Below are 18107 nucleotides of genomic sequence, written 5' to 3'. Positions count from 1 at the left end.
ACACTCAGAAATTTTGCATATTTATCCTATGGATAGGAGAACTGTCAAGGTAATAATGTGACCATCTGTCTTGCCAAATATGTGAACGAGTGGTTTGAGAGAATTACGTTCATGTGAATAGGCCAGTAGTCCTTGGATTAATTTTGAACATCATGTTGACCACCTGAGATGTAATGTCCGAGCAGTGATTTAGGATATGGCAATCCAGCATGCTATTACTAATGGTCCTAATAAAGTGGCCAGGCAGTGTATAAGTTGTTTATTCGAGGGGTATTCTTCTCCATTTTTATTTTTTAGCTATTTTATATTATCTATTATACTCTAATGAAATTAAATCAGAAATTAATATATATATAATTTTTATTTAAACTCATCATGAACAAATCCTTATACTTTGGGAATTCTGGACATCTTAAAAGTTTATTATTGTCGCTGTCAACTGTACTTCAGTAAAATAAATTGCAAAAATAGTTTTATATACAAAGGTAGATGGTTAAAAAAAAAAATATATATATATATATATATTAAAAACAGATTGCTAGCATTAAAACACAAGAAAAAATGCTACTTTTGAAAAGAAATTCTTCTTTAGCAATTTTGAAAGTACTTGTACTTACTGCACTTTGTCTCTTTGGATATTCTGATTTGTCAAATGAGCAGTATGAACAGATACATAATAGAGTATAATGAGGAATTATAATGAGAAATGAGCCTACACCATCTCGCTTTTGAGCAGTCAATACCTTTGGCCATTTTTAAATTTGGTTTTACAGATTCTCATTTCTGGGATGTGTGCTGTGAAGTAGACATCCCGGTAAGCAACATGACTTGATTTACCTTACTTTCACTATAAAATTTATTCTGTGTAGTGTTGTCATGTTTTAAATGTCTTTCCTGCCTTGAAAACATACACTGAATGACCAATTTATAAAGTACACAAATCAGACAGAGAGTGACACCTCCTTTAGCCCTTAGAACAACTTAGTCATTGGAGCATGGATTCCATGAGGTTCTGAAAGTACAACAGGTGTACTGGTTTATGCAGACTTCCCATTTATCATGTTAACACTTTGCATTTCTTAACATAACATCATCAGTCAATTCCACTAAAAAGAATTTAAAAACTGTGTATGACTATTGTTATCACCTTTGCAAAAGCAAAATTCCTTACCTTTACCCATGAGTGTAGTTGTATTTTTAATTATTAAATCCCACATCAATATTCTGTGAGCCACCAAAACCAGTTATAATTCTGTATCATTCAGCATTGTATAAGTATTTTCAGAATCAGAAGGTTATGAGCTCAGATTATTAATTGCAATTTCATAATCAAATTATTCAAATATACATTTAGTTATTACTTAGTTGGTGGCCACCTAGCCACCAACTAAGTAATAACATCATGCCTTTGCAGCAGTTTATGGCCTTCAGATTGTTTAATATATTAAGTGACTCTAGCCATGCTCGGTGGCGAAAGTGTCGTGAGTGATCCACTATTTTGAAGTCACGTTTGGGATCGAGATCGTGGTTGGTGGCCCAAAAATGTATCTCAGACCTATATTATCGTGCTGCAATGCCCCAACGTATGAACTATCCAAGCATACTGCGCGCCTCCTCTCACCTCTTGTAGGAAATACCACACACACCATCGGGCGCCTCCGTAGCCAGGTGGGAAGGAGCAGCAGTGCGTAGCACACGCTTCTTGATTAGACCGGGGTTCGAGCCCGTCACCACCAAATACGGAGGATGCGGAAAGGTCAGGGAATGACGACCGCATATCCCGGAGCAATATGGCCTTAGTTGCTAATGCTCCTAAAAACCAAACAACAACCACACACACCATCAAAAACAGCAGCGAATTCATCCACCTCATTAAAGACCTTTCAATTCCTGGCAGCTCCGTCATGGCATCATTTGATGTGGTCTCATTATTCACTTCAATTCCCATCCAACAGGCTGTACTCTGCGCCAGGAGGCTCCTCGAGAACGACTTAAGCCTTCCAACCAGAACATCACTATCCACTGATGACATCTGCACTGCCCTTAACCTATGCTTATCAAGCAGCATCTTCACCTTTGAGGATTCAGTCTACCAACAAGTGCATGGCACTGCCATGGGTGCCCCTGTCAGCTCCGTAGTAGCCATCATCGCCATGGAAGATTTAGAGGAGCAGATACACCTGAACCCACCTGTACCTATTACATGGTGCAGATCCACTGATGACATCTGCACTGCCCTTAACCTATGCTTATCAAGCAGCATCTTCACTTTTGAGGATTCAGTCTACCAACAAGTGCATGGCACTGCCATGGGTGCCCCTGTCAGCTCTGTAGTAGCCATCATCGCCATGGAAGATTTAGAGGAGCAGATACACCTGAACCCACCTGTACCTATTACATGGTGCAGATACATTGACGATATTTTCGCTGTAATACCATGTAGCTCTGAAACAGCATTACTAGAATACCTTAATTCCCTGTCTAATTTCATACAGTTTACTCTAGAGTTAGAAATCAACGAGGCGCTCCCGTTTCTGGATGTCTTAGTGCAACATGTAGGCCCATGTCTAGAGACTTTGATATACCGTAAACCTATGTGGTGCGGACAATTTACAAACTACAGATCCAGCCACACCCAGTCATCTCAACAGCACTGCCCGTGCCCTATTCTCCAGGGCGTTGAGCCATTCCAGCACTGATGCAGTCAGACGCAATGAGATTTCCCATGTGAGGACAGACCTGACCAAATGTGGAAATCCATCCCATGTTTGTTTGTTTGTTATTTGGTTTTTAGGAGCATTAGCAACTAAGGCCATGTTGCTCCAGGGATATGCGGTGGTCATTCCCTGACCTTTCCTCAACCTCCGTATTTGGTGGTCATGGGCTCAAACCCCAGTCTAATCTCCATCCTATGTGCTAGACAGATGCCTATTACAAGCACAAGAACTCGCATCCCACCCAAGACCCCCGAACCAAGACAGTATACATTCCCTACTATCCAGGCGTAACAGGTCGGATCTCAAAAATCCTCAGAAATTACAACATCAAATGCGTACAGTTACCCTGCAGAAACCTACGTGCGCTTGTCTCCAGTGTGAAAACCCCTGTCACACCTCTTATGCAGCAATGTAATATACCACATCACCTGCAGAGACTGTGACAGCTGCTACATAGGTGAGACATCAAGACATCTTCAAGATCGCCTTACGGAGCATGACAGAGCAATCCAGCTTGCCAAAACTGACCAGTCCGCAGTTGCGGAACATTTTTGGGCCACCAACCACGATCTTGATCCCAAACGTGACTTCGAAATAATGGACCACTCGCGACACTTTCGCCACCACGCATGGCTAGAGTCACTTAATATATTAAACAATCCGAAGGCCATAAACCGCTGCAAAGGCATGAGAATGCACCCCATCCTGGAGACAACCATTCTACACCTCGACAAACGCTGGAGTAAAACAGCGCATATCCATGCGACAACAATAGGAAACCAGCTTGAATAACGTGCTTCACTCTCAGTTCACTGCACGCATAACTATATCAGTTGTATTTGAATTTCAATCTATAAGTTGACAAAGAGGCTCGTCAGCCTTGAAAGCTTCTGCTGTATATTTGTGCTATTAAATACATTCACTGGGTTATACTGTATTTCTTTCTTACACTGTACCTTGTTCAGTATCTGATAGCAAACTCTGTTATGTTCTAAGCAATGGGAATGACAAGTTGTGAAGATAATAAGCTGAAATCTAGGTATGCACTGTCAGATACCAAGCTATTTTCAGAAGTTGTTTGTTTACATACTAAGTGTAAACATTGTAGTGACAGTGGAACTTGTGTAGTCATAGAGTACACAAAGAAGCATCAATAACTAATGACAACATTAGTTATTGTTTTTACTAATTGTAAAATGGAAAATTCATTCACCATCTATTCATCAGTAAACAAACATGAAGTAACATGTCAGCTCTGTGTATGAGTAAGGATAATTAGGCCAGCAACACATTTTTCTGTTATGAAACTTCATCCAAAATTCCATAAAATAATTACTAAATGCATGTGGAAAGTGTAGCACAAGATAGTATGTTAGACTGAAAAAGAAGCAGTACAGGATAATGATGGATTATGGCACTTCCTCTATAGACACTGGAAAACCAATTGATGTATAATGCCATATGTGTGAACAAAAAAGGGAGACCATGAAAATTTTGCACTCGATTTCAAGGGAGCCAACAGTAGCGGCATGTGATGCAAGAAAGCAAGCTTATGTAGCATCAGCTAAAAAAGAAAACATTTTGCGCATCCATTCTCTCTAAAAATTTGTCCAGTTTCTCGAATTTATTTAATCTATCAACATCCACAATGACAGAAGGAAGTTTGTTCCAGCAATCAACTACCTGCTGGCTGAAAGCAAATTTCTGCACATCTATTCTACAACTGCCTTTCCTCAATTTGAATTTATGCCCCCTCAGGTTCATAATCTGAGCAAGAGGAATAAACCTATCCTGTCAGAATTGAGCTTGCTCAACCCATTATATACCTCAATCAGATCATCTTGGAGGTGCTATTCTCCAGATGCTGTAGTTTGCAGAACTTAAGCCTCACCAGTCTTGTTTCCCTTCTCTGTACTCACTCAAGCAATTCTACATTCCTCCTAAAATGAGGTCTGCAGACTTGTTGCAGTACTCAAGGCATGGCCTGACCATTGCCTTATACAGAGGGACAATCACCTCCTTTTCCCTGCTAGCAAAATTCCTATATATCATTGACAATACCCCATGACCTGCTCTGCTCAGAAAACTTCATATCTGACTACACAATTACTCCAAGGTCTTTTTCATTTTTTAAGTGTAGTACCACACAATTGGTACATTTATCTGGAGTTACTTCTACCTATATGTAGTACTTTGACAAATGTAAAGTTATGCATATGGTGTGTTGGAGGCCAAAGGTTTAGTATGTTTCTCAATGATATTTTGAAACAAGAGGATTGAAATAAAGCAAGTATTAGGGGATGGGAATAGTAAAGAGTCTGATGAATGTGTCAGCATGAAAAACTTTAAAAAAAAAAAAAGTGATGATGGCACAATGGGGAAGATACTCGAGCGTACGCAAAAGTGGATAAGTACATACCTAGGATATTGAAGAAAGATGTCAGAGAAGAAACTTTCAGTTGTCAAGGATATTAGTGATGTAGACAGTGTTATAAACCACTTGCAAAGTTATTATTCCACAACCTGATATTTGTCTATGGGGAGAACATTCTTGGTGTAAATACAATAAACAGGAATCAAATTGCAAACACTGTGATCTTCCTGAAGTAGTAACAAAGACAAAGCTCATATGTTGTATATTCCATCGTATAAGTCAACCTTTGAAACACTAAAAAATCATCTAATAAAATTCTAAACTTGAATTAAAGGCATGCGCTCAGGGTTAGAAAGATTAACTAATATATTATGTTTACACACATTCAAAATTGCCAGTTGGCTGTTTCTCCCCACCTGGTAGCACATGTCATAGTGAGACCCAGTAAATGTGGTACTTCAAGTTCGTGGTATATGAAGTACTTGGTCAACATGGGCAAGGGAAATGATCTTATGGACTTTGAAAAGGGTGATGATTGTCGTGTACCAGTTGAAGGGCAGCAGTATTAGATAAATGTGAATCTTTTGAGCTGTTTGCAGAACGTTGCAGTTCAGGTGTTCCAAGAGTGGATGGATAGTGAACAGAATAGCAGTCTCTGGGCCAATGTTGGGCACTTATGCTTCATTGATGGTTGTGGTCAATGTAGACTGCCCTGCCTTGTGCAAGCTGACACAAATGATGGAACGGCTGACCATGTACTTTAATCAGGGATGACTAGTGATGTTTCCAAGACCACAATCTAACAAACCTCTGTCTATATGTGCCTCGTCAAGGTACTACCCATGCTTACAGCCACCCATTGCTAACAACACCTGAAATTTGTGCCTGAACATCATTATTGAACCATTGATGACCAAAAAAAAAAATTGCCTTTTCCAACAATCACACTTCGTGCTATGCTGTGTGGATGATAGATAAAGGATATGATAACAAACTGTGGAGGGCAATCACTGCAGTATCCTGATCCAACAGAACCAGGCAGATGACCAGTGTTTTGGTATGGGGGTTGTTTACTAGGAATCTGTTGGAGCTCTCATACCTCTAGACCACAGTCTGAATGCTAAATCTACTTATCCTTTATGGCTGATCAGGTACATCCCTTTATGTTGACTAGCTTCCCAGATTGCACAGGTATGTTGCAGCAAGCTAATGTGCCCTGCACATTGTCGTGACAATGAAGATGAAAGTGGCTGCTGAATTTGCAAGATATGAATCCCACAGAAAATCTCTGGGGTGATATGGATTGGCAGATTTGTCATTTGGGTCCATGGGCCACAATCCTAGCAACATAATATAGCATATCTCCTGCAATGTGCAGAGATGTTATAGAGTCTATGCCTTAATGTGTGGTGGCAGGAGGACATACCAATTATTAGGTAGGTAGGTAGGTAGGTGGTCATTATGTTTTGGCTGGACAGTATATATATATATATGTGTGTGTGTGTGTGTTTGTATCTTTTTTTTTTTTTTTTTTTTTACACTCACATATATATATTGTTGCTCATCTTTTAAAACCCAAGAATTCATCTTCTTCATCAGACAAAAATGGTGATGGAATCTGTCACAAATTATGTTTTCAGAAAAGTACCAAAAGTAAACTTATGAAGATTGTCATTCTCTTGTGGTAAGTGCCTTTCCATATTGTGTTTACGAAAAATCATGATACAATACAGTACTATAAACAGAAGGAATGACCAAAGCCTGTTTTAGTACTGCATACAAACATATCATCAGTAAGAGCAATGGCACACATTGTCACCTATGCCCGAGGGGTTTGTGTTTCATGGTCTTGTACATGCAGAAATAACTGAATATTAAAAAAGTAGATGGTGGTTCATAATGCAGATTTTACTGGAATACATCAATTTTCAAGATATAAAACGTGACTAATAAAGTTAGGGATCAACTTATACGGTAAATATTTGATTAAATACAACATAGTGAGGCAAAAAAATAAATAAATAATAAAGTTAACTTACACACCAAAATATAGGGTATCCAAACCAGGGATTTGAAAAATATATTTACAAAATTCAAAATAAGATATTAAGTAGTGTTGTGCTAAAGTTAGCTGAACAGTTTTAGTTTGGGTTAAAACACTCACTGAGGTCTGACGTAGTTTTATTTGTCACTAATATTAATATAAGGAGAATTAGGGTTCTACTGATATTGAAACCAAACGTTCATCCAGGTTTCAATACTGCAAAATTGTTGCAAGAGATTATTATTTTTTTTTTATTGGTAACAAGGTACACAATAGGTAACTTAACAGCGTATCTGAGAGTAGAACAATGAACACAGTTGGTAACAATCATAAGAGAGAAATTCAGCAGAAAAATAGGTTCAAACATTAAAATCATAATTATGGACAAAAATAAGTGTGCAATAAGTTTAATTACTGATAAAAGAAAAGAAAGAAAAACACAAAAAATTAAATAAATAGTAAACCACAAAGATTAAATGAGAACTAATTGCTTTGCAGTCCAAAAGATGAGGCATACTTGTGGATGGAGTTCATCAGAGATTGAGAATTGTCAAAAAAAAGTCACTGAGGAAGTCATTTGCAGATCTTAATTACGAGGGCATCTTTGGACTCAGGGGAGATTCCTTTGGATTGGAGAAGTGCCAATACATAAAAGCAGTTCTAGCAGGGTCAAGGCAAAACAGCATGAGATTCCTGCCTGGTTTAGGAGGAGCACAGAAGTTGATTTTGCTTACGGTGTCAGTTGCTTTGTAGGTTCCAGTGACTACTTTTGCAAGAAGAGTAATGCCAGCAATGATTCTTCAGTAGTGTTTAGAGGTGTCGAATGAAAGTAAGCACACAATGATTCATAGTATACTGAGTGATAAAATAGAGGGTTATGGAATGTGAGATAATGGATGAAATTGTTTTGTACTGCTTCAGTTTTGTTAAAAATATTTGTAAAAGAATAAGAGAAGTTTACCTCAATATGATATGTAGAACACTTCCGTATGATACTCTCCAAAAATTAAAACGAAAACAATTAATAAAATCGAAAATCTTATATTACAGTAAGAAATAATTAAAAATCAAATGAACACAATTAAAAAATTAAGTAAATGAAAAAAATTTCAAAACGATTTTCCTTCCTTATCATTACTGCCAAGTCTACAGTCCTTAAGGTTATTAAATAGTGTATTGTAGTTCTTAATACCATAAATTGAATTATCTGTCTAAAGGGGTTTTATAATGCTATATACATATGGGTCACAAGGATGAAAACACCAAGTTTCTGTAGGAAACAACAGGCCGAATAGGAAATCTGGCCTTATGTTATTTTACCTGACCAAAAAGTGCACGAATATTGTATGTTCTGGCCTTCAATACGTTAAAAAAATTAACATTTTATTATTGTTAATTATTTCTTACTGTAATGTAAGATTTTCGATTTTTTTCATTTTAATTTCTGTAGAGTATCATATGGAAGGGTTCTACATATCATATTGAGATAAACTTCTCTTATTCCTTTACAAATATTGATATCAATGTAGAACGTATTGAGCATTATAGCTCTGGTTCATACTATCAAGTTTTTTTAAATAAACCCTTGGCATGAGGATACCAGATTTAGCAGTACTAGATGGAGTATAGGTAAAAAAAAAAAAAAAAGCTTAGAGATGGTCAGAACTGTATATGATGTGAAATGAAAAATTTTTTTTTTTTTTGTTCACTTTCACATTTTTATGTATTTACTGTGCTTCTAATGTACAAGTTTACAGATTATTTTTTATTTTAATTTTGTTTAAAAAAATTTGGTAACTCTTTAAAAGCAAAGTATATATAGTATTGGATAAAATCATTTAAATTATAAATTCAAAAGCCTATCTGTAGTAGATTCTGAGTGTACTGCATCAAAAATTTATCATTGGTGGTGCAGACATTTCACTCTCATTTTAACTTGGGCTCAGTGCATTGTTGGGCAAACTTTATTCAAAATAACAAATAAGAATAAAAAGTGTTTATTTTATTCTGAACAAAAATTATTCTCTTAAGAAGATGGTATGAATCAGAGCTGTACTACTCAATATGTTCTGCGTTGATAATAATATTAGTAAAATAATAAGAGGGGTTTACCTCAATATAGTGTGTAGAACACTTCCGTATGATACCCTCCAGAAATTAAAACGGAAAAAACGAAAAAATCGACAACTTACCCGGTACATTAGAGTAAAATATAAATAATTAAATAATCAATTTAAAAGTTAAATTGATTATTTAATTATTTATATTTTACTCTAATGTACCGGGTAAGTTGTCGATTTTTTCGTTTTTTCCGTTTTAATTTCTGGAGGGTATCATACGGAAGTGTTCTACGCACTATATTGAGGTAAACTCCTCTTATTATTTTACTAATCTCTTAAGAAGAATAATTTCACTCATTCATTATACAAATAAATTTTTATTCATAACTTATAAATAGTTTTTTTGCATTGTAAGCTTCAACCATTTATTTACATCTTTGACTGATATCATCACCATTTATTTAGTACATAAATAATGCAGGTGTGTTGCTGTGTCTAATCCATCTTCTGTAAATTTACCTTCAGAAAAACCCATTGCTCAAAAATTTCATCAGTACGTTTATGTGATTTAGGTTGATTAGTCGTGATGGCAAAGGAGAAAGGTTTTCAACAGCAGAAAACAGTAATTGTGTATTGTACAGGTAACCCTCGTTTAACATGGTAGTTAGGTTCCTACAAAATCTAGTGTAGTCCGAAACCATGTTATATGGGGCTAAGAACCAGTACAAAAAAGCAGTTATGTTCCCAAAGCCAAAAACAAACACCATTTTTTTATAACTATGCAAACTTAATTTTTATTAAAAATAGTAATAACTGAACAAATGTCTTAAACTGTGATACATATATACCAGATTATGTGCATCCATTTAATTTTCTTCCTCTTTATCACTACTAAGCACAATCAAACGAGAATGTTTTCTCTGTTGCAGAATAGCTTCACCTTCTGAAGTTTCTTCTGCAGCATCTAAATTTTGTGTATATTCTGGTCTCTTTAAAAAATCAGTAATCTGAGTTTGTTTGCTTTTGCTTGATAAATCTTTGTAAATTTCATGGTATGGAGCTAACCACTTTTGAAGCTTCCTTTTGAACTTTGTGCTCCTTTCATTCGAAGGACCTGCATTCAAAAAAATAAGATTCTAATTGCTCGGCTGTTTATTATGCCTTCTAGTGTAAAATTCGGAACTTCAGAATTTTCATCTGTGCTACCATTAGCAGAGGCATATGATGAAAGAAAGCAACATATATAGCATCAGTGAAGATGCTTAAAAAAAAAAATTCCTTCCCGTTTCACCCATCCATTCACCCCAAATGTTTGTTTAGTTCTGCCTAGAACTTATTTAAGTTGTCAACCTCCACTACGACAGGTGGAATTTTGTTCCAACAATCAACCACCTGCTGGCTGAAGGCAAATTTCTGCACATCTATTCTAGAACTGTCTTTCCTCAAATTGAATTTATGTCCCCTCAGGTGAGTAATCTGAGAAGAAGAAAAATCCCATCAGCATTGAGCTTGCTCAAACCATTCAAGGCCTTATGCACTTCAATCAGATAACCTGGAAGGTGTCTAGTCTCCAAATGCTGCAATTTGCAGAACTTAAGCATTTCTGGTAACAGCAACCCTTTGTTCCATTTACCAATCTCATTGCCCTTCTCAGTGCTTGTTCCAGCAGTTCTACATCCTTCCTGAAATGAGACCTGTATGCATCCTCTGACTTTATTTGGTTTACCTCCAATACTATTTCCACCAGTAATTCTTGAACGTCTTCAGTAGTCATATCGTCAAAGCTGTCTCCTCCTACCGACTTAGCAAGTTCTACTATCGCGCCAGATTTGTTTTCTGTCGGTTTGACCACATTTCCTGAATGAACCTACTCTGACCATACATTTTGCCAACACAGATTTAATTTTGGTGGTTTTACTTCTTTGAGTGATAAAGCTATGATTCCAATACAGTCCACAATTGAAAAATGTTTCCATGCTTACATCACTTCAATATATTCGGAATCATTTTTTTTTCCAAAATCAATTGTAATGATTTTCTGATGTAATGAGTTTTAAAGGTCTATATAATGCCTTGATCTAATGGCTGAATTAAATAAGTTGTATTAGGTGGTAAGAACGTTACTTCAATGAGTCAACATAATGTTTGGATGGCCTGGTGCATTATTCAATAGTAATAAAACTTTGAAATCAAGAGTTTTCTCCATTAAATAGTTTTCCACAGCTGGCACAAAACAATTTAGAAACGATTCTTTAAGTAATTCAACAGTTACCCAAGTTTTTTTATTTGCTTTCCAATATACTGGTAGCACAGAACCTATCACGTGTATTTCCTAATTTTTTTTTTTTTTTGCATAATGACTAGTGAGTCAACAGCGGGGATTCACAAAAAAAGAAAGGAAATGTTGAAAAATTGCATCCAACATAATAGCAGGGGTTTCTCAGCACAAAGGTTTCCACAGTTCTCTAATCGTGTTAGAGTGAAACCGTATTATGTAAGTACCATGTTGTGCAAGGATTATCATAATTTATCAGTCATGTTAGGACGAAACTGTGTTGTAGAAGTACCATGTTATATGGGGGTTGCCTGTAATTAAAAAAAAAAAAAAATATATATATATATATATATATATTTATTTTTTTAAGGTTAGTTAAATTCATTATGACCTTTTTTCATAATGGAATGTAAACAAAATAGTCAATGAAAGAAAGAAAGAAAATAATTTTCTGAATTCTCAGTCTTCCTCGTAGTATGTGCCATGAACTATTAAGGAGTAGGCTATAAGAAATCATGTAATTTTTTTTTTTTATTCAAAGGTAAAATAAAGGTAATGAATAATGCCTTCTCCCATGAATAATTAAATAAGGAATAATTTTTTATTCTAGTTTTTATTTGAATAAAAATGTAATTGAATAATTTCCAACTCTGCATGTGCTCATACATATTAGTGTGCTTAGGTCATTTAACATAGTGTTGCAGTAGTGAAAATAGAATATTATCTATGCAGTTAAGTTGTTTAGTTCTGTAACTGTATTTACATTTTATAAATCCATTTGCAGCACTAAACAACTCACTTAATAATCAGAATTACACTTATTTAGGTCAGACTTCTATTCAGCTGACTTCGTTTCAGGCATCCAATGTTTTGCACAATAGTCTGAATTTCAACAGATATGAGAAAGAGAAAGGTTTGTAATCTTTTCCTGTATAAAGAAATAATCAACTTCAATAAATTTATTATTTAAATAAATTTAAACTTCAAGAAATATGATTTAAATATTAAATACTCAGCCCTAAATACTAGGAAAAAATATTAGAGTTTGTCCTCCTAGCAGTAACAGCAGTCCTTATCATTGATTCTACAAGGTACACACTGGTATCCCTGATGTTCTTAGCCTGCATCTGCAAGAGTACATGTCTTGAATTTACTGCATTTGCTGACAGTTGTTATAAGTCATCTGTTACAGATTTTCAAATTATCAGCATTTTCTCAATTGGGCTCATATCTAGATGTTGGAGGGAGGGGGGGTGTCAAGGAAGGTACTGAAAGTACCTTACTTGACACCCACATCTCCCAAATCATCCCTTCACAGTATTTGTCCTTTGCTCAGTAACATTTGGCTACAATCAATGCTAGTTTTCAGTATCACTTGAGTACATGTAAGAGTTACTGGCATGTAAAAATATTGTCCATGTCAAAATGATAGAGTGCATATGCAGTGTGCCCCTGATAGATTACTTAATGTGCAGGAGTCATGATTGTTGTGAACTCAGTGATATTACATTTCTTTCTGACGGTAAAAAATTAATGAACATACCCAAGTTATGGGTTATTCAATTTAGATTTGACAGGAGCCACAAATTTATCACGATGCCCAATTCTTTAATGTATTAGTTGGACAGTGCATATTCCAGTATATATTGTAGAACTAAATCTGTGAAAAATGCAAAAACAAGTCCTGGGCAGAATGAAGCAGCACTTTGTTGTGCAGTGACAAAACATTTAATAGCTTCCTAATTGAAACTGTGCTAATATTGACTTTGTTAATATTAGCACAGTTAATTATTTATATTTTATTAAAAAAATTATTATCATATAACAGTACATTGGTAACATATGAAAATTAAACTACTTACAGTTGAATTTCAGTATGTCAGATACATAAGATGGCATTTGCAGTGTTATAGCTTTACTAATACTTTTTTCAGTTATATTGTACAAAAAATCTAATAACTGTTTACACAGTATGGCCAAGTGTTGTTTCATTCTTTTAACTTTCCACCTGCTTATGCAACCATGCCCTTGCTGATTACATTAGAAGTCCTGGGAAAACACCCATGGCACTAAAGGCATTCAGATCCTGATGCAAAATAGTGTGTTCAAAAAGGAATGCAGCTTATGGACATAGTAATATAGCATTATTTGAAATTGTATGTCTCTGCATTAAGTTTCAACCTTTGAAGGTGCATTTCATGATGGTGGCTATAGAAGTCCGCCATCAAGTATTGGGGTTATGCTCACATTAGAGACAACACTGTTATCCATAGTAGCACAGTATTAGTAGAGTAGTGATAAATGATAATTTGTTCTGGTTTCTCCTTAAATTTTCAAACTACCCACAACACCTGCTGGCTTAAAGCAAATTTACACACATCTATTCTGCAACCATCCATTCTCGATGTTATTTGAGCAAGAGGAAGAATGTCATCAGCAGTTAGCTTACTCAATCCATTGATAGCCTTAAATATCTCTTCACAGGTGCCTAGTTTCCAGATGCTGCAAAATGGAGCAATGTGCATTAAGTGCAAGTTACTGCTATAGATAAAGGGATGGTTAAGTGGAAGAAGACAAAGAGTGATTATCAATGGGCTTTGCTCTTTGTGAACTAATGTTATTAGTGGAGTTTCCCAGGGTTCAGTTCTGGGTCCATTGTTCTTTTCAATATTTATCAATGATATTGATGAAAGTACACTGGTGTTCAAAGAAAGTGCATCACCTAGAAATTTCACATTTCTCACCCTTTTTTTGCAATGGTATGTTACATTAATGACTAGCATCACAAATAGAAATATAAACAAACAATATTTATGGCAAAGCTAATTAATATTTGACAGGTGCTCTCAAAATATTCCAAAATGAGCATTTGCAACCTTTATACAGCAGTTTTGGTAAACACGACAATTATGGCTGAAATGTTATCAGAAGCTCTCAATTTGCTTCAGTTTATCATTTTAAAAGGAAAACAAAATGAAAAGTTCACCAGGTGCAAACTAATATTTAGTTGAACCACCTCTGGCCCTGATGACAGCAGAACACCATTGAGGCATTGACAAGATCAATTTCTGAAGATAATCAACAGATAGTTCGTGGTTCCAAACACGAATTATGGCTTCCTGAAGTTCACGAAGGGTCTTTGGTTTCTTTCTGGCAACTACAGATTCCACGCTATGCCAACAGTTCTCTATAGGATTCAGGTTCGGGCTGTTTCCTGGCCAGCTTACAGTTGTAATGGACTGTTCTTTCAATCATTTTTTCACCTCTAATGCAGAAATGAAGCTAAATTTTTTTTTTTTTTTTTGGTAGCTGTTGGCGCATAGGCTTCTGTGGCCCTAATGCACCTTCCAAGGTTTTTGCAGTACTTTGATCCAAGCCCGAGGCGGGATTCAAACCCGCGACCTTTGGGTTGCTAGGCAGGTACTTTACTCACCCGGCTAGCAGAAGCTAAAGTAACTACAGAAGTGCCTACTTACACTTTTCGCCCGATGACAGGGAGCAGAGTCGTCCTGAAAGATGCAGTTACTTGGTAGGTTGAAATGGTCTCTAATGGTTGGCAACAATTTGCCTTCCATTATAGCCAGGTATTCATTGGCATTTACGGAACTTTTTATAAACTACAGGTGACCTACTCCGTGATACGAAATGCACCCCCCATATCATGTGGCTGGTAGGGAATTTCACTGTAGACACCATACAGTCTGGATATCCTTCACCACGTCTACCATCAGAGCCATGCAGGTTGAATTTCTTCTCATCCGAGAAAATAACTGACTTCCAGTGCCCGGGGGTCCATTGGACATCATGCTCCTTACACCAAATTAATCAGGCCTTTTTAATTTTTTGTGTGAGGAGAGGCTTCTTCTTAGGACGACTGGCTACAAGTCCATTTTTGAAGAGGCGTCTTCTGACTGTTACTGCACTTACTACTACTCCTGTATGTTCTTCCCATTCTCTTTTCAGCTCAGACGAAGAAGCTTTACGGTTTTTAAGGCATAAGCACTTCAAAATGTGGTTCTGTTTTGGTGTAGAGACTTGTTTGCATCCAGTTCCTTTTTTCCTATCAGCAGAACTAGTACTCTTGAGTTTGGAAAGAAATCTACTCACTGTCGACTAATTACAAGACACACTCTATAAGCAATCTGACGGGAAGAATATCCTTCCTCATGTAAAGGAGCAATAGCACTATTTATTTGTGGTGTCAACTGCAGATAACTCACCATCGTGACACAAGCAAGGAATGACTGCAAGTCTTGCAGAGCTTGCTTATATAGCTGAAAGTAACAGTAAGTAAGAAAGTAGCTGAAAGCTGATGCAATATTGCATCTTCACCTACACATGTCAATCTTATCTGATGCAATCTGTAAGGGATGTTGCCATATACTTACGTTATTCGGCCGACAATTACAATTTTAAGGGGTGATGCACTTTCTTTGAACACCAGTGTATATCAGGCTTAATGTCCAAGTTTGCAGATGATACAAAGGGTGGCAGGGCAGTTAATGACAGTCATCAGGGTAAGCTACTGCAACAAGATCTAGGAAACTTGGGTCGATGGGGATGGAAAATGGCAGTTGAAATGTTGAAGTTTAACATTGACAAATGCAAGGTACTGCACATGGGTAGTAGTAACCCCAGAGTAACTTTTCAATTGTGTGGTACTACACTCAGGCTAATGGAGAATGAAAAAGACTTGGGGTAATTGTGCAGTGAGATATGAAATTCTCTGAGCAGTGCAGACATGCTGCCACGACAGCTCATAGGATTTTGTCAATGATATTCAGAAACTTTGCTAGCAGGGATCAAGAGGTGATTATCACTTTGTATAAGGCCATGGTTAGGCTGCATCTTGAGGACTGTACAGGTCTGGAGGCCTCACTTTAGGAAAGATGTAGATCTGCTGTAATGGATGCAGAGGAGGGCAACCACTTGGTGAATGGAACAAAAGAGTGCTCTTACCTAGAAAGGCTTCAGTTTTGTAAATTGCAGCATCCCAGGACCAGGCACCTGTAGGAAGATCTGACTGAGGTATTTAAACCTTGAATGGATTGAGTAACATATCAATCAATTGGCATATTGCCAAAAATATATACAGTTGCCTGCTCTGATACAGCTGATGCATAAGCATTATGTAAAATATGTTTTTCATATTTAACATAATGCTTATGTAAAATTTGAAAAACATATATTAAAAATAAAATAATGTAAAAGAACAGGAAATAATAGTAATATACAGCACATAACAATCAGTAAATTATTCATGATTACTCTGTGTTGGTATGAATAACCATAACAAGCAATTTACATTCAAGTTTACAAAAAGACAAATATGATATTAACCTCTTTTAATATGCAAATCCAAATAGTGATACACACAGAAGAAGAAAAAAATTAATTGCCTGCATAATTTTTCAGTTAATAGTGTGTAACCCCCTCCCTTAGCACAATCCATCATGAATTCTCATTTTTGGGGATTGCAACTTGACTCCCTCCTTAAACAGTTTATATCAATATTGGGCCATTCTGAAAATAATTCAGCCTTAATTCATTCAGTTGTTGTATTTTCACTTTCCATTTAAGGTATCCATGTAGGTTCTTTGTAGGATATAAATCTTCTAACTTGGCTAACCAGTTTAAAACAACAAAGGCTTGTCATATTAGAATACAGGAGTATTGAAATCAATAACTTCCCTCAAATGTTCAGCAAAAGGCACAACCTGATCATCAAATATTTGTATAGCTGACCTTATTCATCTTGATTGTTGTTTCAAGTAGGAGACCATCTTCATTATAGTAACTTCCCCAATGAATCACTGACCCACCACCAGCTTGTATGACACCATGCATACAATGTGGATGACTTAGTACCTGTGATCATTAGAATATAGGTTTGGATTTGTCAGACCATATCACAGCTTACCAGTCATCCACAGTCCAGCTTTTGTCTTTTAGCCCATATTAGCTGGCTGTAAACATTGTCTTTTTCAAGAGAAACTACTTCAGATTCTATGTTATGCAGTTCTCTTTGCAGTATTCTCTCAGAAATTGGCCAATCATGTCCTTCATTAATTGGTTCTATTCTTCTCTTGTTTGAAATGGTTTTTCATTTATTGATATTGGTGTTATTGGGCACAAGGGCAACTAGGGCCAAAATGTGCCTGTTCCTATGACATGTTTTTATATAAAATTTCAGTCCAGTTTGTCATCATAGAAAACCATATATTTGTATCTGCTTAAGAAAGGTAAATAGTTCATTTAAATTCGCATCATTTCCAATAATATGGGCAAGTGATAGAGGCTCTTTCAGTCGTGACAGTGAAAGGAGGTTTTTCATTTACTTGATGTGCTTTTCATCATTGATCATAATCGCATAGCACAGACTTTCAATCCCATTTCTACCACTGAGTTCTGGGTGATTTCAACTTGCAACCTTCCTTAAAAACACTCAACTGTTCTTTCTGAAACCAGCAAAAAAAGCTACTTTTTCAATAGGATATCCTTTAGACTTGCCAAAAGCTATCACTAACATCTTTTCTGCATCCCTTGCTTATTCAGTCTCAGCTGATATACCTGTAAATAGAGAAAATGGGTTAACATTATACTCTAATTTCAGTGCTGTAAGCATAAAATATGAACA

At 36.2% G+C, this 18107-nt stretch overlaps 1 protein-coding gene across 1 annotated transcript in view; it reads left to right on the top strand.

Moving 5' to 3' along the window:
• LOC150083139 (ATP-binding cassette sub-family C member 5-like) overlaps positions 1-18107 on the top strand; it is a 278483-nt gene that overhangs the window by 171832 nt on the left and 88544 nt on the right. The window contains exon 14 of the mRNA XM_090378404.1: positions 12297-12383. Within this exon, the coding sequence (XP_090234530.1) occupies positions 12297-12383 (87 nt within the window). The remainder of the gene's footprint in view (positions 1-12296; positions 12384-18107) is intronic.

The sequence above is a fragment of the Mastigoproctus giganteus genome, chromosome 7 (genome assembly GCF_048544385.1).
Source record: "Mastigoproctus giganteus isolate SK-2022 chromosome 7, ASM4854438v1, whole genome shotgun sequence".
NCBI lineage: Eukaryota > Metazoa > Arthropoda > Arachnida > Uropygi > Thelyphonidae > Mastigoproctus > Mastigoproctus giganteus.
The sequence above is the reverse complement of the archived record's forward strand: the minus strand, read 5'-3'. Positions and strand labels throughout refer to the sequence as shown.